General features: G+C 42.5%; 1 protein-coding gene across 1 annotated transcript; it reads left to right on the top strand.

Annotated features, from left to right (window-relative positions):
* On the top strand, positions 1-21,064 carry BIG (auxin transport protein (BIG)). The gene is made up of 15 exons (XM_078314779.1): positions 1-344; positions 796-902; positions 1,615-1,774; positions 2,226-7,988; positions 8,309-8,559; positions 8,835-9,431; positions 9,781-9,961; positions 10,377-10,614; positions 11,178-15,767; positions 16,120-16,342; positions 16,931-17,329; positions 17,437-17,580; positions 17,798-18,832; positions 19,207-19,734; positions 20,163-21,064. The coding sequence occupies exons 1-15, from the start codon at positions 113-115 to the stop codon at positions 20,895-20,897; spliced, it is 15,183 nt and encodes a 5,060-aa protein (XP_078170905.1). The 5' UTR covers positions 1-112; the 3' UTR covers positions 20,898-21,064.
* Positions 21,065-22,301: the final 1,237 nt, after the last annotated feature.

Genomic DNA, 22,301 nt, shown 5'->3' with positions numbered 1-22,301 from the left:
TCTTCTTTCCTCTCTCCTCCTCCCCTCCCTCGTCTCTGTGTGTATCTCCTAAACCCTCACTTCTCGTATCTTCCTCTGTATAGAGTTCAGGCGTTCTTATTCGCCGGGGTCCATGGCGGAAATCGCCAGACTCTTTGAGATCCTACTAGACGAGAGGCGGATCCGCGCCGACGATCTGAGGTCCGCGTCAGCTCGCCTCGGTCTGGAGCGACTTCTCGTCATACTACAATCTGGAATCTCCACAGAAGATGGTAGAGCAGGCTTCGAGAGTTGGACTGGAGATCAGGTCGATTCTCTTGTCATAGCTGTACGAGCTGTTGTCTTGGCTGCACTCTCCAGTCCAGGTTTGTTACTATTCCGATCTTAATATTCATTTTTATGACGTTAGAACCAAATATCCTGACTCAGATCAGTTTTGTTGATTACGATTTCTAGCAGCAGAGAGGTATCTGAAATCTGGATTTATTTCTTATTTGCTCAGTAGGTTATAATTGAAGTCTTATTTAACAAAGTAAATCTATACGGAGGTCTTAATAAATCTTTCTTGATCACAAGACATGCTTCATGCATATTCTAGTTTCCACGAAGTTTTGCTAAATGTTGATCATTTCCGCAATTGACTTTATATAAGATACCACAGTTCCATGCACACTCTATATATTTAAGTATCCAGATTCTAGTTCATTATTGAGGGAAAACCACACAATTCCTTACTCTATATTATGTATTTTAAATTCCATCATATCCTCACCACTATTGTATATTATTGTTTATTGTTTTTCTTTTCCCTTTCAGTGGAGCTGGTTGAACCATTGGTTATAGCAATAATAGAGAAGGCATTGGAGTTCTGTATGCAACTTCTTGAGGAATCTTCCTACAATGGAGATGACTTCAGTTTGCAGGTACACTTCATAATGGTTATTAATTGCTGTCAAATCTGCTAGTTCACACTGTCCAATGAATTTTATTGAGTTCAATGCATATCATTGACCACCATGGTTATAAGTAGGGGTGGAGCTAATTTTTGTCCCTTTGAAAATAAATAATACTGAACTGACCTATCATCCAACAATTAAAAGCATATAATTAGTAGTCTCGGACTTCCAGATGAGTATCATAATACTTGAGAAAGTATATTAAAATCAAATCATAGTCAAAACCATGAATACTAAAAAAAAAGAAAGAAAACCTGCTATATTCTGTAAAAGTTGTGCTATTAGCCAAAATTGAGATCCTCAATAACAGAGATCAGTGAAATGGATATCTAGGATTTATTATTTGTAACGATCTTAGTAGCTTATGGTCAGAGAAGAAATAATTTTAGCACTTCACAGCTTAGGAAAGCGTTTACTATTTTACTTCTATTCTTCAAATATTTCTCTTTGTTTTGGGACACATAAAAAAGAGTTGTTAGAGGTGCCATGGGAGAAGGGTTGGAGGGACTGACCTAGGTCTTTGGGGAATAGTTACATACTGTCCATCTCTAGCTGTTATGCATGAACATAGACTTGATAGGAAGACTGTGTATCATGTAAATACATGTATAGTTACATGAACATAAATTTAATGTTCATACTTCATATATATCTTTCTCTTACCGATGTTTCATGCTAGGATCGTGCGGTACAATTCTTGGACATCTCTCTTGGTAATGGAAGTTTGGAGTTGCTTGATGTTCATGATATGAAACCGATAAGCCTAGTGGTTGAGAGGCTCTCATCCATTCCTATCACATCCACCACCTCAGACTTGGCCAATATTTGCTATCTATCAGGTGATGCTCGCCATCTTATCTTTTGAGAGAAGTACTTTCAGCAGTACATAATACACCAAAATATATTCTTTCTCAAACTTGGTCTCCCTCTCCACACACACATGCACACACGCTCACACACAAGAAACATAAACACAACCACAACTGTGCAACAAAAAAGAGGAAAAAAAAGAAGCAAGTCCTATAATCTCAATTCAGTTAGGTTGAACCATAGATTGTTATGTTACCACACTACTGGACCAATGTTGATAATTTCTTCCCATTCCTTTTTTTTTTTTTTTGGGTGATGGTAAGCAATTTCCCTGAACAGAGTCAAGGATTAATGAGGCTGCTGCATCTTAAGTAACATTAAATGCAAAATTGGAGTATTATTAAGGCAAGTTTGTCAGAAATTGGACCGGTCAACTCTGAGAGTGCAGTCCTTGCTTACATGTTATTCTTTTTGCAACAGAATTAAACTGCTTGAAGGAAAACAAGACCTCCTCCACAAGCCTCCTGAATACCCTCTCATCTGAATTCTCACAACCAATCTTCACCTCCAATCAACCAACACTCAATGCATCCTCAAACCTGATAACGTCAACAGCACGCCACCTGGCACTCATCCACCTCATGTATGCATCACGCCTCCTTTCACTGTGTAAATATCTCCTCCAACCACCAGTCTTTTCTGAAAAGCCAGAAGAGACCAACATCGTGCCTAGACTCTCTCATTGCCTTAAGCTTCTAAAATTACTAAAAGCCCTAGCTGTAGAGTTCCCACCTGACAGTGGTGACATTGAATTGCTGCATTTGGTTGCAAGTTTTGCTAATTCAGTACCAGCTGTGCTCAAGCTGATTATCGATTTTGGTACTGCTGACTCTGCATCATATGGGGATGTCCTCGGTTCTGTCTTGCTTAAGACAGTAGACGAGTTCTTTCAGTTTGTGCGGGTTGCATTTCAGGCTGGTGATGTGTACTGTACAATTGAGGCGTGCTTGGTCGCATCGATGCTTGAAATTCTGTGTGTAAAATCTTTGCAGCATGAGAGGTTGAGCCCATCATTGCGAGCCCCACTTGTTTGCTCTCCTCGGATTGTGCAGTATCTGTTAAAATTTGTGTCATCTGGCTGGTGGGTGTCTCGGTCTGAGGGAGCTGAGACCATATGTGATTTGGGCAGTGTTTCCGATGCCCCGTCATGCCTTGTACGATCTGAAAAGGTCTCTCTCCTAGGAAAGCGAACTTATGAGGAGTGTCGAAGGCTGGTTTTCCCCCCCTCTGAGCAATGGATGGATGATTTAATACATCTGGTGTTATTCCTTCACTCACTTGCAGTAAAATCAGTTGCACTGACTGACAAACCACGCATTGCTTGCTCCAAAACTTCTGCAGTTTCAGATACCGAAAGTGTAGTCAGCCATGATGATGAGGCCATTTTTGGGGATCTTTTTGCCGAGGCAAGTCGGCCTGCTGGCGTATCTGATGCCTCAGAAAAGCCTGTTCCGGGGCCTGGTACAGGCGACAACACTATTGTTTCTTGTTCGCCCATCCAAGTTGTGGCTGAGTTAGTAAGCTTTCTCAAAACATATATCTTCTTGCCTGGGTGGGACCGCAAGATTCACGAGGATGCATATCTAAAGGTTAGTTCGGAGCATATAAATCAACTTCTTTCCTTGCTAAGCTGTCAGAATTCTTCTTGTGCTGAGAGAATCTTGGAACCTTCACAAAGTTCTCTCAACGAGCTCTGCTTTGACCTCTTGCATGCTCTGATGATTTGTCGCGAAATTCCTCTTTCCCTAAAGGAACACTTGGTTCACCAAGTCTTGCTGGTAGAAAATGGTGCTTTTGTGTACAATCATTACACATTAGCCCTGGTTGCACATTGTTTAGTTTCTGGTGATGATCTGGGGGCTAGTACCAATTTCCGATTTGGCCTCTTTGCAGGATATTTGGACTTCCTACTTGACAAAGTTAATAATGCCATTCTAACCGAGTCAAATGACTTGGCTGTTGCGCTACCTTGTGCATTTCATCTGGAGATGCTTCTCATGGCATTCCACCTTTCAAGTCAGGCTGATAAAGAAGCTCTAGTGGGTCGGGTCTTTTCTACACTGAAAAGGATGGCTGCAACACCACCTCCTGCAACCGGGCTATCTGTTTGGGGCTTGTTGGTTTCACGGGTCTTCCTCCTCCTCCGACACATGCTTTTATACCCATCCAGCTGCCCCATATGGTTGCTCACTCGATTCAGATCAAAGGTGAGGGAGATTCCCATCAGACCTGAAGGTAGTTCCAGTTACATGCATGACCACCTATCTTCACTTGTAGCATCAGTTTTGGTGGCCATGTTTGGAGACACTACCAGGGAGTCCCCTGTTACTAGCAGCTTGCTTCCACGGCTGATTGATGTGGCCCCACTTCATGCAGCCTTCTGTCCAGATGGTTTGCAATTACAAAATTTGGGTCTTGACTTACCAGACATGATTGGTACTGTTTCAACTATTCTGGGTTTTTGGAAAGGGCAAAGAGCCGAGTCGCCAGATCTTCTCATAGTGGAGAGGTACCTGTTTATGCTATTTTGGAACACTCTTTTGGCCATTGAACCCGGTACAAAGCACGCATTTGAAGGTCTTGATGCAGATAAGCTCAATTTCTCAGATATTAGAGTTTTTCTCTCGTTCTCACTAAGTTTAGCCCGAGATAGTGGTGCATCTTCTGGGGAACAAATTCCTCCTTTGGCCATAGTCAGTGCTCTCAATCATGTGCACGCTGAGATACTGCTCAATTCGGCTCAAGTAGACAATGGGGACTTTCTGAGGAGAAGCTCTGGTCTCTCTCTCCTCCTTTCTGTCGTTAACGCGGGTCTTGATAGCTTCTCTCGGCCGGACCTGCTTGCAGCCGGGTCTTTCTATGATTTTGGAGAGAGCATGGTAAAGTACCTCGATGAAAAGCAGGCAGGTGACTTTGTACATGATCTAGCATGTATTCTTGAGACATATCTTCGTATCACGCAACATGCTTTTCTTTCTTTCCTGGATCAAGCTAGTTCCCCATCTGGGGATCAGTTCTGTCCTGTTCTTCCGCTCAAGCATACATCATTTGACAAGCTGAAGCAAGATCTCCTTCTTGGCATGGTTGGTTTTGACCTCTCAAGGCTTGAGACCATATATGGTTTGCTACACAAGCTGGATGGAATAAGCACCAAGTTGGGTCCAGGTAAAATTGGTGCTTATTCTCTATCTGGATGTTTGTTTCACGGCTTCCCAGTTTATCCTGATTCCTGCAATGGCACGCTTGTCTCATGCATTCTTGTCATAAAAGAGGTGATTGGTGCAATCGATGGTATCCTGAAGGTCATGAGAGAGAAAAGGGGGTTCGAATTGGAGGCCAGTGTCACTTGCCGGGTTATGCGGTTGGTGATGGCTGTGAAAAGTGACCGAATTTTTGGCTCTCTCTCACAGAAATGCGATGCGGTGTTTAACAGTTTAATTAGTGATAGAAAACATCTCGAGGGGTACATGAGTCTCTTTGTCCTGAAGCAATTAGAGGAGTTTTTGACACGCGTCACTGCTGAAAAGGGGCTTGGCTGTGAAATAAAAGAGATGCTTATCAGCAAAGTGGCTGACTCCATAGAGGTACTCAGAAAGGACAGTTCAAAAATCCAGGTCTTCAAGTTCTATCTTGGTTGCGATGACAGCAGATTGCAGGAGGCAGACTCCTTGTTCGGTTATTGTCGTGCCGACTTATTGGCCTTGTTTATTGCTCTTGACGAATGCGAGTCCGAAGCAGTCAACCTGAAGGTCATTGGCTTGCTTGTTGATGTATTAGCCGGGGGTGTGTGCTTAACTCTGAAAGAGAAACTACGGAAAAGATTCCTTGACATGGATACTGGTTCATTATCACATTGGTTGAAAGCCCGGCTACTCGGTACTGGTGCTGTTGCCATATCTGTCAGAGATTTGACAGTAGACTTTCTGATGCACCTCATATCACCTCTGACTGAGACAGGGGCCCCTGAGTTACAGACTCATCTAGGTGAATCCATGCTGGCACTTCTTGATACGGCTTTCTTGCAACGGGACCTCCAAACCGCTGAGCCATACTTCAGCTTCCTGGTCAAGCTTTTGAGTTCTGAATCAGGCTCGATGAAGTTATTATTAGAAAGCACGCTGAAATTAATGGAGAAAATGGTGGAGAAAGAGAGCCTTCTTACTGGTTTGAAGTTTCTCTTCATGTTTTTTGAGGCGGTGATTGGCCAGAGTGCTGAGCCAAACAAGGCCTTCCTGAGGAAGGTCTCCTCCAAGATCTCTTCCACGAGCAGTGTTGCATCTGGATGCATGCTATCAACCAAGCAGCTCAGCAGTTCCAGCAAGAACACAGACAACCTGCCACTTGCCTCAGGTTCTGTGTTGGTGAAACAGGTGGACGTTACGTCATCTGGCGAGGAGGACGAAGATGATGGCACGACTGACGGTGAACTGGCAAGTGTTGACCGAGACAACGAGGAGGAAGACATGAATAGCGAGCGTGTCTTAGCTTCTAAAGTTTGCACCTTCACCTCTAGTGGCAGCAACTTTATGGAACAGCACTGGTACTTCTGTTACACATGTGACCTCACTGTCTCCAAAGGATGCTGCTCTGTGTGTGCCCGAGTTTGCCACAGGGGTCACCGTGTGGTGTATTCTCGATCAAGCCGGTTTTTCTGTGATTGTGGAGCTGGTGGGGTCCGTGGGAGCAGCTGTCAGTGCCTGAAGCCTCGCAAATTTACTGGCCATGGCGGATCCACCGCGTCGGCAGCAAGTAATGCTACTGGGTTTCAGACCTTTGTTCCCTACCAGGATGAGGTCGATCCATTGGCAGACAGCTGCTCTGATTTGGATGATGAGGTGACCTGTGATGCAGCTGACTGTTCGTTCAAGCTATCGGTCCCAAAGGAATTGCAAGATGAGTTACCAGGAATTCTACAAGAACTGGGAGTAGAGAGCCAGATTGTGAAGATTTGCAATAAGTTGCTTCCTGGTGTGACCTCCCGGAGAGAGGACAACCATTTAAAAGACAAAAGAGTAATTTTGGGAGCCGAAAAGAGGGTTAATTACACAACTGATTTGTTCCAGCTCAAGAAGGCTTTCAAAAGCGGGTCATTGGATCTTAAAATAAAGGCTGACTATCCTAACTCTCGGGAACTGAAGTTGCACCTGTCTAGTGGGTCCCTTGCAAAGTCCTTACTGAGCATCAGTGTCAGAGGAAAGTTAGCTGTTGGAGAAGGGGACAAGGTTGCAATATTTGATATAGGCCAGCTCATTGGTCAACCAACAGTAACACCAGTGACAGCAGATAAAACCAATGTAAAACCTCTTTCGAAGAACATGGTTCGGTTTGAGATAGTGCACTTGATGTTCAACCCCTTGGTGGAGAGTTATCTAGCTGTTGCTGGTTATGAAGAGTGTCAGGTTCTGACAGTCAATAGCCGGGGAGAGGTGACAGACAGGCTGGCGATTGAGTTGGCTCTGACGGATGGGGCCTATGTGCGCAAAGTTGAATGGGTTCCAGGCTCACAGGTACAGTTCATGGTTGCTTCCAACAAGTTTGTGAAAATTTATGATCTATCTCAGGATAACATTAGCCCTGTGCACTATTTCACTCTGGAAAACGATCTCATAGTCGATGCTGCCCTTCTACCAGCCTCCATGGGTAAGATTGTCCTTCTTGTTCTATCTGAGGCTGGGGTTCTGTACAAGTTCGAGGTATCCATGGAAGGGGATGTCGGTGCAAGGACTTTGACAGATGTGATTCCAATGGAAGGTAAAGGAATTCAGAGCCGAGGGGTATCTCTCTATTTTTCATCTACTTACCGGCTTCTCTTGCTGGCATATCAGGACGGCACAACCCTGCTGGGTCGTTTAGACCCTGACTCGAAAATCCTTTCCGAGGTTTCATACGTTAATGAAGAACTCGATGGAAAGGTTAAGCCAGTCGAGTTGCATCACTGGAGAGAGTTGATAGCTGGTACCGGTATTTTTTCTTGCCAGTCGGGTTTCAAGTCGAACGTGATTCTCACTGTTGTGTTGGGTCCTCATGAACTGACTGCGCAGAACATGAAGCATAGTATGGGGTCAAACTCTGCAACTATGGTTGGTGTGGCAGCGTATAAGCCCTTGTCGAAGGATAAGACTAATTGTCTCATTTTGTATGATGATGGGAGTTTGCATATCTTCTCTTATAATGACACTTCAGGTAGGTATTTTTTAAATATTCTGAAAGAATTTGTGTTGAAGTCTCATCCTAAGCATCTTACCGGTGTTTTTTTTTTAATTTTTGCATGCGTGATATATACTTTCTGATTTATCAGCCAGTTCACCTTATGATATAACATATACACTTTTTCTATGGACAACTTTTCCTGTCATCAAGTATTACACCTTAGGGTTTGTCAGCATGGACATAAGAAATTGAAACAAAAACTTGATAAAATCTAAAGCATATTTTTTTGTTAGTTTTTGTTCATGTAAATTGTTAAGTTAGTTAATGAATTCAAAATTTATTAACTGACACAGTTGACAATACTGGGAGGGGCGGCACAACTGTAGAGCAGAAGAAGAAGCTGGGACCGAGCATTCTAAGCAACAAGGCATACACAGGTGCCAACCCGGAGTTCCCTCTCGATTTCTTTGAGAAAACAGTCTGCATCACAGGAGACGTGAAGCTGAGCAGTGATGCCTACAAGGGAGGAGACTCTGAGAGCATCAAGCAGAGGCTGGCATCAGAAGATGGGTATTTAGAGGGCCCAACATCTTCTGGATTTAAGGTGATATATACAATGCCTAATCGATTTTTTCATTTTGAGCTGCATTTTCTCCAACACAAGTGAGATATACTTATGTTATTTCCAGTTAAAATACACCTAACAGGAACAAAGAAACTGCATAAACAGAATTCAAGAGTATAAGAAATCATCATACAATCAGTATTTGGCAAAGTACCAGTGCTGTTTGGCACCTCATGTTCTGTTATTTAATTTCTTAACATCAAAAGTCATTGATAACACTTGAATCTCATAATTATCTGTATTGTGGTATGTAGGTGACTGTTTCTAACCCTAACCCGGACATTGTGATGGTGGGTTGCCGTATCCACGTGGGTAACACATCGGTGAGCCACATCCCATCCGAGGTCTCTCTTTTCCATCGCACTATCAAGTTTGACGAGGGCATCAGGTCATGGTATGATATCCCCTTCACAGCAGCTGAGTCCCTCTTGGCTGATGAAGAGTTCATCATTGCTGTGGGTCCCACACATGACAGGCTCTCGACCTCCCGTCTTGACTACTTTGAAATATATGGGCGTGCAAAGGATGATTTTGGGTGGAAGGAGAAGATGGATGAGGTTCTTAACTTAGAGGCCTGTGCGCGAACAGGGGCACAGAGTGGGAAAAGGCATCTGACGACCGGTGCTTCCTCAACTCAGGAGCAGGTGTTGGCAGATGCATTGAAGATGCTGGCGAGGGTATACTTTCTGTGTGGACCCCATCTGAATGATGTAGATTTGATGGAGGTAAGAAAGTTGAGGTGTGGTGGTTTACTGGAGATTGTGTTTCAGAGTGACCATGAGCCACTTCTCCAGTTTGCTGCTTGTCGTGTTCTTCAGGCCATTTTTCCTAAGAGGGAGACATATTATCAGGTATGTTTATGTTGAATGCTTTTTGAATTTTTTAAATAACTTTTGTTGGCATCTTTTACCTGTATTTTCTGTCCAAAATTTAAACATGTCATATATGTCTCAGCTGTTGAGCATGTTTCTGTTGTTATATCCAGTCATGTCTCTTGATCTGTTCCCTTTCCTTACCCTTACTCTTCTTGGTCTGTACCCAGTATTTATGCGTGCATCAATCACTCTCACAGGAACCGGTTTAATGCCTATTTTCACTGATTAGAGAGTCTGGCTGACATGGTATATAAACACAAAATATAATATTTCTTTTCTTATTATTATTATCTCTGTGCATAAGAAATTTTATTATTTTATTCAGGTGAAAGACAGCTTAAGGCTATTAGGGGTGATAAAGTCATTTCCCTTGATCAGTTCAAGAATAGGTGTTGGGGGTGCTGCATCTTCATGGGTTATAAAGGAGTTCATTGCACAGATTCAGGCTGTTTCCAAAATTGCTTTGAGTAGGAAATCTAATATGGCTGCTTTTCTCCAAACTAATGGTAGCTTCTTTTGTTGAGTACAATTAACTATATGCTTTTCCAAAATTGACATAAAATTGAAATATGGGTTGTGTTTTGTATGCATATAAAATGTATATAATGATATCAAATATCTTCTCCCTATGCTTTGAATTAATGTATTATCATTTTTTTTTTTTTGTCTTTTTTGTTTTGTTTCAAGTTTATATGTTTAACCAGATTGTATAAATGCTGGTAAATAAACATTTTAGCTCACAAAAACAAAGTTTTTAGTACAGACTCGTAAACATTAATGTTGAATATATACTATGCAAACAAACTCTATACTGTCTATTTGTTTTGAATTTGGTCAGTCTAATACTATAATGGCATATCAAATTGCAGACAAATGCAGATCAATAATTATCATTTTGTACAATGTTGTGATGATATATAGGCTCAGAAGTGGTTGATGGGCTGATGGAGATATTTTGGGGTATCTTGAACCTGGAAAGGCCAGACACGCAGACCATAAACAGCCTTGTGGTACCTTGTGTGGATCTGATATACAGCTATGCTGAATGCCTTGCCTCAATTGCAGAGGATGAATCAACTATACTTGCCGTTGCCCCTGCTGTTGCTCTTCTCAAGAAGCTACTTTTTGCACCTTATGAGGCCGTTCAAACCTCTAGCAGGTAAACTGTCATATGCTGAAACTCATGCCTATCTAGAGGCATTTTGTAGTAACATGTTTGACATAATAATTTTGTATTTAAAAGGTAGTTATAGCCTTGGCAATTATTTAATTATGAAACAACACCAGGTCACTTCACCAAACCAAAGCAGAATGGTCCCGGTTCCCTAATGCTGAATTGTCACTAACTTGACCTATTAAAGCCTCACTTTGCCTTCACATATGAAATTGGTCTTCCATTAGTCCTGTCTTAGCTTCAAAATGGTCCTACAATCAACTTGCCGAAGGATTGTCCTCAACTACATTTGCAATTTCAGTAGTACACTGGCTTGTTCATATGACTAGGGCTCATATAGTTTGATACCGGCATAGCTGATGCAACATTCAGCCTGTGCTTTCTAAGAGTGTCATCATACAGGCTAGTGCAGTATGACCCCTATTTCCATTTCCTAATTATCTATACCATCATTGTAAAGTTGTCGTGCATTAATATAATTTGTTAGTGGGCATTTCACCCACCGACCTTAAAAAAAATTATTTATAATAGTATTATTTTGCTTTCAGCTTGGCTATATCCTCAAGGCTTCTTCAAGTCCCATTCCCAAAGCAGACCATGATCACTCCCACTGATGATATGTCTGAGAGCCGAGTGCAGCCTGCACCATCTGATGCTGCAGGCTCAACAGCAAACACCAACATCCTGATTGAAGAAGACCCCTCTACCTCGTCAGTGCAGTACTGCTGTGATGGCTGCTCAACTGTACCAATTGTTCGCCGCAGGTGGCACTGTACTGTTTGTCCTGACTTTGACTTATGCGAGACATGCTATGAGGTGCTTGACACTGACCAGCTCCCGCCACCTCACTCACGGGAACATGCAATGACCGCAATACCCATTGAACTTGACTCAATGGGAGGCGACGGCACTGAGATCCACTTCGCCTTGGATGAGTTGACTGATCCAGGTTCAGTTCGGGGCCTGGCTGCCACAGACCCCACCGAGAGGGGGGCACGTGATTCATCTCTCACCCCAGCGCCCCCCTCCTCGATACATGTCCTGGAGATGAATGATGCTGCTGAGCTGGCAAACCAGAGGGTAGTTTCTATATCTGCCTCAAAACGTGCGGTCAACTCTCTTTTGTTGCGTGGTTTGATAGAGGAGCTTAATGGGTGGATGGAGGTGACCTCAGGCTTGCGGGCTATACCCATCATGCAGCTATTTTACCGTCTGTCATCGGCTGTTGGTGGACCCTTCATGGATGGAGTTAAAACTGAAAATCTAGATTTGGAGAAGTTTGTGAGGTGGTTGCTCAATGAGATTAACTTGAGTAGGCCATTTCCTGCTAGTGCTAGATCCCCTTTTGGGGAGGTGGCTATCCTAGTTTTCATGTTCTTCACCCTTATGTTCCGTAACTGGCACCAGCCTAGTGGTTCTGGGTCTGACAGTTCTGGCTCCCAGACAAAACCCGATTCTCAAGACAAAGGCTTCATCCAGGTTTCTGCCTTCTCTTCAGCCCCATCCAGCGATGAGCTAGAAAAAGAAGAGTTTACCTCTCAACTGGTGCGGGCTTGTTCCCACCTAAGAAATCAGGAGTTTTTGAGCTATCTCTTGGACATATTGCAACAGCTTGTGCAAGTGTTCAAATCCTCGTCTGGTAGTGCTGAAAATGGGTCAGGACCCGGTCCTGGTTGTGGGTCCCTCTTAACTGTCAGACGGGAGTTGCCTGCTGGTAACTTTTCTCCCTTCTTCTCTGACTCGTATGCAAAATCCCACCCCAAGGATCTTTTTGCCGATTATCACAAGCTACTATTGGAGAACACATTTCGCCTTGTTTACAGCATGGTCCGACCTGAAAAACATGATAAATCTACTGAGAAGGATAACAAAGCAAATAGACTATCCATATCAGCTGGTAGCAAGGATCTGAAACTTGAGGGGTACCAGGATGTGCTATGCAATTATATCAGCAATCCAAATACCACCTTTGTGCGCCGTTACGCTCGAAGGCTTTTTCTCCATATATGTGGATCTAAGACTCACTATTACAGCATAAGAGATGCATGGCAGTACTCGCAGGAGGTTAAAAAATTGTGCAAGATTATCAATAAATCTGGAGGTTTTAAGAACCCAGTGCCATATGAAAGAAGTGTCAAGCTCATTAAATGCCTTACCACGCTGTGTGAGGTGGCTGCATCTCGGCCAAAAAATTGGCAAAAGTATTGCTTGAAGCATCCTGACATCCTACCTTTTTTGACAAACAGTGTATTCTATTTTGGAGAGGAGTCAATTGTTCAATCCCTTAAACTCTTGAACTTAGCCTTCTACACTGGTAAGGAACTGAATCACACCAATCAAAAGCCAGATTGTGGTATGGTCGATGTTCCCTCTGCTGGCAAGTCGGATTCAAAAAAGAAAAAGAAGGGAGAGGAGGGTGGAGAGAGTAGTAGCACTGAGAAATCGTGTGTGGACATGGAGCATGCGTTAGATATGTTCATTGTAAAGGATGGGGCTCTTCTAAGACAATTTGTGGATACCTTTTTACTGGAATGGAGCTCTGCAAGTGTGCGCAATGAGGCCAAGTGCGTGTTGTATGGTGTGTGGCACCATGCCAGAGGCCCGTTCAAGGAAACAATTCTGAAGGCACTTTTACATAAGGTGAGGTGTCTGCCGAGGTATGGTCAAAATATTGTTGAGTATACAGATCTCATGGCATGGCTACTTGGCAAGGGTGCTGTTGCCAATACATCTACTGGTACAGGTGCCAGTAAAACTCAGGAGAAAGAGAGGGAGATTGTGGGTAGGTGTCTATCGTCAGAGGTGGTAACATCTATTTATGAAACCCTACATTCCCAAAATGAGCTCTTAGCAAACCATCCGAATTCACGCATATACAACACTTTAAGTACCCTGGTGGAGTTTGATGGGTACTACCTTGAGAGTGAGCCATGCGTTAGTTGTAGTTGCCCAGATATACCATACACCCGGATGAAGCTAGAAACCATAAAATCTGAGACTAAGTACACTGACAACCGGATCATAGTCAAATGCACTGGATGCTTCTTGATTCAGTCACTGACCATGAATGTGCATGATGCACGCAAGTCAAAATCAGTCAAAGTCCTGAACCTGTACTACAATAACCGGGCTGGTGCTGACTTGTCAGAGCTGAAAAACAACTGGTCACTCTGGAAACGAGCCAAAAGCTGCCACCTGGCAGCCAATCAGACTGAGCTGAAGGTTGAGTTCTCAATCCCTATCACTGCATGCAACCTCATGATCGAGCTTGATTCCTTCTATGAAAACCTCCAAGCATCTTCTCTTGAGTCACTGCAGTGCCCTAGGTGCAGCCGGGCAGTTACAGACAAGCATGGGATTTGTAGCAATTGCCATGAAAATGCATACCAATGTAGGCAGTGCCGCAACATAAACTATGAGAACTTGGACTCATTCCTCTGCAATGAGTGCGGTTACAGCAAGTATGGCCGGTTTGAATTCCACTTCATGGCAAAACCGAGCTTCTCATTTGATAACATGGAGAATGATGATGATATGAGAAAAGGGCTTGCAGCAATTGAGACCGAGTCTGAGAATGCACACCGGCGTTACCAGCAACTACTCGGGTTTAAGAAGCCATTGGTTAAGCTTGTCTCCAGTATTGGTGAGCATGAGTTGGATTCACAACAGAAGGACACGGTGCAACAAATGATGGTCTCTCTACCAGGCCCCTCATGCAAGGTCAACCGTAAAATAGGTTTATTAGGGGTGTTATATGGTGAGAAATGCAAAGCTGCATTCGATTCAGTTAGCAAGAGTGTGCAGACTCTTCAAGGTCTGAGGCGTGTGCTCATGACTTACCTACACCAAAAGAGCTCTGACGATGTGGGCCCTGCTGCTCAGTCTCTACATGTAAATGCGAGATCCACCAACAACTGCTATGGGTGCGCGACCACATTTATCACCCAATGCCTTGAGCTCTTACAAGTTCTTACTAAGCATCCGACCTGTAAGAAGCAACTGATCTCTTCTGGTATTCTATCTGAGTTGTTTGAAAATAACATCCACCACGGGCCAAGGACAACCCGTGTCCTTGCACGGGCTGTAATTTCAGCTTTCTCGGAGAGTGATGCTGAGGCGGTGAATGAGTTGAATGGGTTGATAAAGAAGAAAGTCATGTACTGTTTGGAACATCATCGGTCTATGGATGTGGCCTCTGCCACACGTGAGGAGCTGCTGTTACTCTCCGAAACATGTGCACTAGTAGACGAGTTCTGGGAGTCCCGGCTCCGCATTGCCTTTCAGATTCTGTTTTCTTCGATCAAGGTTGGTGCAAAGCATCCAGCCATTTCTGAAAATATCATTCTTCCTTGTTTAAGGATTGTGTCTCAAGCATGCACACCGCCACGATCAGACTCTTCAGTTGATGGTAAAGATCAAGACAAAGGGAAATCAAGGCCATCAGTTTTGCAACCAAGAAGTGACAAAGCTGTCTATGAAGGAAATGAGAAGAGTAGCTCTGACAGTGGGTCGCGCAAGGGTGGTCAGGATGACCCTCTTTTGAGCTACTCGGAATGGGAAAGGGGTGCTTCTTATCTCGACTTTGTCAGACGCCAGTACAAGGTCTCTCAGGTGGTCAAGGCAAGCCCCACAGTGCAGAAGTCAACTCAAAAATCTGAATACCTGACTCTGAAATATGGTCTGAGGTGGAAGAGGCGTGCCTTAAGGCATGCCTCTAGGAGTGACTTCTCTAAATTCGCACTTGGCTCGTGGGTCTCGGAGCTGATTCTGAGTGCTTGCTCCCAGTCAATCCGGTCAGAAGTATCCACACTTATAAATCTATTGTTTCCAGTTGGTTCAGCCAGGCAGTTCCAGCTCCTGAACTTGCTTGTAAGCTTGCTTCCGGAAACTCTGGATGCGGGGGAGAGTGCAGCTGAGTACTTTGAGCTGCTCTTCAGTATGGTTGAGCCAGAGGCGGCTCGGCTTTTCCTGACTGTACGGGGATGTCTGCGTACAATGTGTGCATTGATAACGAAGGAGGTAGCTAATGTTGAGTCGCAAGAAAGGAGCCTAGCAGTTGACATCTCCCAGGGATTTATACTGCACAAGCTTATTGAGCTGCTTAACAAGTTCCTTGAGGTGCCCAACATTAGAGCCAGGTATTGAAATGTTTGTCTTTTTCATTTTCCATTCCAATTTCTTTATTTTCACCTTTTTTTGATCTTTCTCCAGTTAAGAGGGATATCTTACCACACTTTTACTCTTTCACTGTTTTCCCACTTCTTAGGGTATCTTAACCTTAAAAGAAATAGGAAATTTATTCACTCAAGCACTGAATCCAACTATAAGATTCAAAATGAACATGCAGAGCAAAAGCTAAGTAAAAAAAAAAATATATATAAAACAACTACAAAAGGTCATTCCTGATGACTGTACAGTATAGTTTAAGAAAATTTTAAACACCATATATATAAAAATTGTCATGCAACAAATGTGCTATGGTTGAGCCAGGTTCATGCGGGATGAGCTACTTTCGGAGGTACTAGAGGCTTACCTGATAATTCGAGGGCTGGTGGTACAGAAGACCAAGCTGATAGGCGATTGTAATCGCCTCTTGAAGGAGCTACTGGATGGTCTTGTACTGGAGAGTACTGACAACAAGCGGCAGTTCATACGTGCTTGTGTGGTTGGACTTCAGAAGCATGCGACAGAGCATAAAAGACGAACCTCTCTGGTAAGGAAAATGAATATTATCTTGTTAGATTCTTTTGTGTAAATATGGAATTTAGCTGAAAGAAAGAATTATATATATATATATATATAGAGAGAGAGAGAGAGAGGTTGGCTATTCTACTTCCACAAGGATATGAGAGCATATGCTTATAACTCGTTTTTGCATTTTCAATGTCCAAATGATTGATCTGAAGCGCTCAACATGTTCTCCATATTAATGTGTTTGGAGACCAAATTTTACATTTTTTTTAATTTTTTTACTATTTAAAAAAAAAAAATTCAAAACAGGGTCTTTCTTATTTTTTATTATTATTTTTTATCACTGTTTTGAAAAATTCTGAAAAAATAGTAAAATAATTCCAAAAAATGTAAAATTTGGTCTCCAAGCACATATTAACATGGAGAACATGTTGAGCGCTTCAGATCAATCATTTGGACATTGAAAATGCAAAAACGAGTTATAAGCATATGCTCTCATATCCTTGTGGAAGTAGAATAGCCATCCTCATATATATATATATATATATATATATATATATATATATATATCACAACTAAATGGTATCTTTAATGGTTCTCTCATTGGCAGTTCATCCTGGAACAACTGTGCAACATGATATGTCCGACAAAACCAGAACCTGTGTACCTTCTTGTTCTAAATAAAGCTCATACGCAAGAGGAGTTCATTCGTGGGTCAATGACCAGGAATCCGTACTCCAGCGCTGAGATAGGTCCACTGATGAGGGATGTGAAAAACAAGATCTGCCACCAGCTAGACCTGATGGGGTTGGTAGAGGATGATTATGGCATGGAGCTGCTTGTGGCAGGAAATATTATTTCCCTTGACCTCAGCATCTCTCAGGTGTATGAGCAGGTCTGGAAGAAGCACCAAAGTGGATCACATGGCACCTTGGCAGCTGCTATAGCTGGTGCAGCAACATCCTCTCAGAGGGATTCCCTGCCTATGACTGTGACCTATCGCCTTCAGGTTGGCTCTTTCAAATTTCCTGTTTATGAAATGAAGTGCACTTCAGATTTTAACAAGACCATGGAAAATAGACTTGACTGACAATTTTGTGTTTTAATATTAATTAGGGTCTAGATGGTGAAGCAACAGAGCCGATGATTAAGGAGCTAGAAGAGGAAAAGGAGGAGTCACAAGATCCTGAGGTAGAGTTTGCTATAGCCGGCGCTGTAAGGGAATGTGGCGGCCTTGAGATTATTTTAATCATGATTCAGGTACAGAAAAAAAGAAGAAGAAGAAGATATTCCTAATGCTACCCTTCCTAAGGAAGGCTCATGATAACAAATTTACATATTGGCACTCAAAATGATACACGAGTTTCTGGTGTAGAACTGAATTAAGATTAAAGATACTTCTGAATGTGCTATTTGAAATGAAGCCTGGCTTAATGTCCACCTGTATATTGATTTCTATTATCTTAATGTATTGCAGCGGTTGCGTGATGAAGATCTGCGATCAAACCAGGAAGAGCTGGGCTCAGTGCTTAACCTACTACGCTACTGCTGTAAAATCCATGAAAACAGGTGTGCCCTTCTACGTTTGGGTGCCTTGGGCCTCTTACTGGAGACAGCTCGCCGTGCCTTCTCTGTAGATGCAATGGAATCTGCCGAGGGCATCCTACTTATTGTAGAGAGCCTAACCATAGAAGCAAATGAAAGTGATATAAGCATCACCCAAAGTGTGAGCACCAGCAGCACTGAAGAAACTGCTGGCGTTGGTGAACAGAGCAGAAAGATTGTTTTGATGTTCTTGGAGAAGCTTTGTCACTCTGTGGGCATGAAGAGATCAAATAAACAACTGAGAAATGATGAGATGGTTGCAAGGATTCTACCTTACTTGACATATGGTGAGCCTTCAGCGATGGATGCCCTAATTCAGCACTTTGAACCATATTTGAATGATTGGTCAGGATTTGACCGGGTGCAGAATGAGTATGCTGATAACCCGGAGGACAAGAATACTGGTCAACAAGCCTTATGTCAGAGGTCAGCTATTGAGAATTTTGTTAGGGTTTCTGAATCCCTGAATTCAAGCTCTTGTGGGGAAGGATTGAAAAATATGATATTGGCAAAGGGAATCACAGCGGCTGCTGTCCAGCACTTGAGGGATAGTTTCGGGGATACTGAATCGAAGCCTGAGTGCTTTAAGAACCATGCAGAGTGGGTCACTGGGCTGAGATTATCATCAGTGCCCTTGATTTTGTCCTTGCTGAGGGGTTTGTCTAAGGGGCATTTTGACACACAGAAATGTATAGATGAGGAGGGTTTGTTGCCGCTGTTGCATGCTCTAGAGGGGGTTGTTGGGGAAAAGGAGATAGGGGCCAAGGCGGAAAACTTGCTGGATACTCTGGCAAACAAAGAGGATAATGGAGATGGGTTCTTAGGGCAGAAGATAGATGAGTTGAGGCATGCCACTAGGGAGGAGATGCGCCGGCGTGCCCTTAAGAAGAGAGAAGTGCTTCTCCAGGTATGTGTGCATGAGTGGGCATACATGCGTGCGTGTGTGTATTTTTCTGAATGGCAAATTGAAGTGTTTCCCAGAGAGTGCATGACACTTTTTTCTTTGGCTTGTGGCCTTAATGGTGTTTATATAGAGGATGTCCTTTTCCTTTTTCTTTTTTTTTTCTTTTTTTTTTTGAGATCAGAGTACCATAAAATTTGTACCTTTCAGTTAGTATCGTCCTGCAGGATTTGTACTGCATGGTACAAGCATGTGGCATTTTTATGCAGAGACACACGAGCACTCTCACTGAATGATAATAAAAGTGGGAAAAAAATTAGTAATCTTTTTTCAAGAAATTAAGCTAATCTTTCCTTGGTGCTTCCTACTCTTTATCTCAGGGGCTCGGGATGAGGGAAGAGTTTGGATCTGATGGCGGGAAACGAATTTTGGTATCACAACCTGTTATTGAGGGCCTTGATGATGTGGAAGAAGAAACCAACGGCCTTGCTTGCATGGTATGCCGTGAAGGATACACTTTACGCCCCAATGATATACTCGGAGTCTACTCGTTTGCCAAAAGAGTAAATCTAGGTACAAGTGTGCATGCTACTGGAAGTGGCGGCGGCACTGGGTCGACACGGGGTGACTGTGTTTACACAACTGTCAGCCACTTCAACATAATCCATTTCCAGTGCCATCAGGAGGCAAAGAGGGCTGATGCTGCACTCAAAAACCCTAAAAAGGAGTGGGAGGGGGCTGCACTTAGGAATAATGAAACATTGTGCAATTGTATCTTTCCCCTGAGAGGTCCAGCGGTACCACTGGTACAGTATGCACAGTGCGTGGATCAGTACTGGGATAACCTTGGTGCATTGGGTCGTGCTGATGGTAGCCGGCTTCGGCTTCTAACATATGATATTGTTCTGGTATGCAAAACTTATATTTCTCTTGATTGTTTATTGTTACAGTTCTTTTTGGGTATATTGATGTTATACCAGTGCTAACAGACGTATTAGAGCAATTGAGTAGGGCAACTTCTCTATATACATCTGCAAAACCTAATCTTGATGCCCTTTGGAAAGTTATTGGTGTTTCTGATATCCTTGTAAAATATTGAAAGGCTGTTTGTTTACCTCTCAGTTTTATTTTTCGAAACCCCCACAGTTCATCAAAGTGACCTTTTAGGATACATTGATACAGAAGTGGGTCTATGGACGATTTTCCTTCATATGAAGGATCTTTTGGATTTTGCATTATGTACATAAAAAATGGAAAGAAATATTTTATTAAAACATACTGGTTTTCTTATGAGTCAAATTTTAAAATGGGTGGTACTTTTGTCATTCATTCTCAGATGCTGGCTCGGTTTGCAACCGGTGCATCCTTCAACAGCGACAGTAGAGGTGGTGGCCGAGAGAGCAACTCCCGGTACTTACCCTTTATGGTCCAAATGGCCTCCTACCTTCTTGACCAAGGAAACCCGAGTCCTTGTCCACAGCGTCGCACCATGGCTAAAACAATATCCACCTACCTTTCCAACTCTACTTCATCTACCACCTCCTCCCCACCAATGGCGGGGTCCCGCCTCACCTCTCCAGCTGCTCCAACTGAAGAGACGGTCCAGTTTATGATGGTCAACTCCCTTCTATCAAACTCATATGAAGAGTGGGTGAAATACCGACCAAGTTTCCTCCAGCGTGGCATATACCATGCGCACATGCAACAGAAGCACAGTTCATCAAGTGACCTTGTTGATAGTGACAAGCTCTTCACAGTCGTGCAGCCTATGCTTGTTTACACTGGGCTGATTGAGCAGCTACAGAGGTTTTTTAAGGTGAACAAGAGGTCACTGGCCAAGGAGGAAGCAGGGCTGGAGAGGTGGGAGGTGGTGATGAGAGAGAAAATGGTGAACATAAGAGAGATGGTGGGTTTCTCAGATGAGATGCTCGAATGGCTTGATGATATGACCACGGCCTCTGATTTGCAAGAGGCGTTTGATGTGATGGGGGCCTTGGAGGACGTGTTCTCTCACGGATTTACACAGTGCGAGGATTTTGTCAGGGCTGCAATTGCCTCAGGAAAGAGTTAGTTTGGTAGAAAATTTAGCAATAGTTATGGATGGATATACAAGGCATGATGTGTGTTCCTTTTCTTTTTTTTCCTCTCCTTCAACCCTTTTTCTTCCTTTGTTGTGGTTTTGTTCTTACGAAATCTAAACTGAGCTAAACCATATTTCAATAAAGATGGTTTTGCTTCTCCTTGGCCCCTGAGCACTTCTATGATTTGTTTTTCAACTGTTGGTGTATGTAGTACTGTGCTTTAGAGACCAACAATTTTTTTTTCACCTGACAATTCATCCTCATGTGTGCTCTTCGTTGTTTGCAACTAATATTCTGATATTTTCCCCTTTGGTAATATCAAAATATGAAGTATCTCAAGAAAATATAGAAATAGTTTTTAAGACGAGTGTCAAGTTTCTACCATTGCCATAGTAACAAATTCCTTAATCGAGAATTAGAAAATACAAACAATAAATTGGAAATGCGTTTTGTGCGGGGAGTCTGCATCTTGTGCATTAACTCAAAAAGAGAATCTTGAGTTTAATGCATCTCGACCATCTGATAAGGATTGGAGCCAATCCGATCTGCGACTATGATGCACAGGGCCCTTTAATATTAGTGCGGATCTCAATTGGACGGTCCAGATCTATTAAGCAGACAATAGCACGTCAGTCTAGGTTATTCATAAAATAAGTCACATCATATTCACATAGTTGAAATTCCATCACATAGGCGATTCCCAACTTCCACTACATACATTCTCATCAAACTTCAACCTCAGATCCGCTATCCCGTTAAATATGTTATCATAATTTAATACGCAATATTAATATCGAAATCAACCATACAAAATGAAAACACAGATTATAGAAAAGTCTAGTTACCTGATAGTGAAATATTTGAAATTTCAAATCGAACTGCAACGACAACTCATAATCACTGCAACGCAGTTGGAATTCCAATCGAACATACAATCGAACGATAATCAATATTAGAATTTTATCAATATTTATCTGGATTTGTTGGACTGTCTTCAATCAAACTGACAAATTTTATTTCATTAATTATTCATATATAAAGAGATTTTTTATTAATAATGAAAGCAATTATATTTCGAGAACGGCATTTATAATATTTCATATTATTCTATTAACAATTATATTCGTTAGGAAACCTCTTATGACACTATAATAAAATATGTTATCTAAAGATTTACAATTTTATTTAATACGAAAAACTTTGTTAGCATAAAAAAAATAACTCAATTTTTTGAAATATTACATTCTTTCCTTCTTCAAAAAAAATTTTGTCTTCAAAATTCTAACGAGTGATAACAACTTAAACGAAATGGATACGGAAATCAAGTCAAAATTGACATATATGAATTAAATGGAGGGGACAAATTTGAAGCAACTTCATTTAGATAATTTTCA

The sequence above is a fragment of the Carex rostrata genome, chromosome 14 (assembly GCF_964058835.1).
Source record: "Carex rostrata chromosome 14, lpCarRost1.2, whole genome shotgun sequence".
Taxonomy (NCBI): Eukaryota; Viridiplantae; Streptophyta; class Magnoliopsida; order Poales; family Cyperaceae; genus Carex; species Carex rostrata.
The sequence above is the reverse complement of the archived record's forward strand: the minus strand, read 5'-3'. Positions and strand labels throughout refer to the sequence as shown.

Excerpts from the sequence above, each read along its gene's own strand:
- BIG (XM_078314779.1), top strand. The coding sequence starts at position 113 with ATGGCGGAAATCGCCAGACTCTTTGAGATCCTACTAGACGAGAGGCGG. Across the intron at positions 8,560-8,834 it reads CAACATCTTCTGGATTTAAG|GTGACTGTTTCTAACCCTAA; the intron begins GTGATATATACA and ends TGTGGTATGTAG. Across the intron at positions 19,735-20,162 it reads TAACATATGATATTGTTCTG|ATGCTGGCTCGGTTTGCAAC; the intron begins GTATGCAAAACT and ends ATTCATTCTCAG.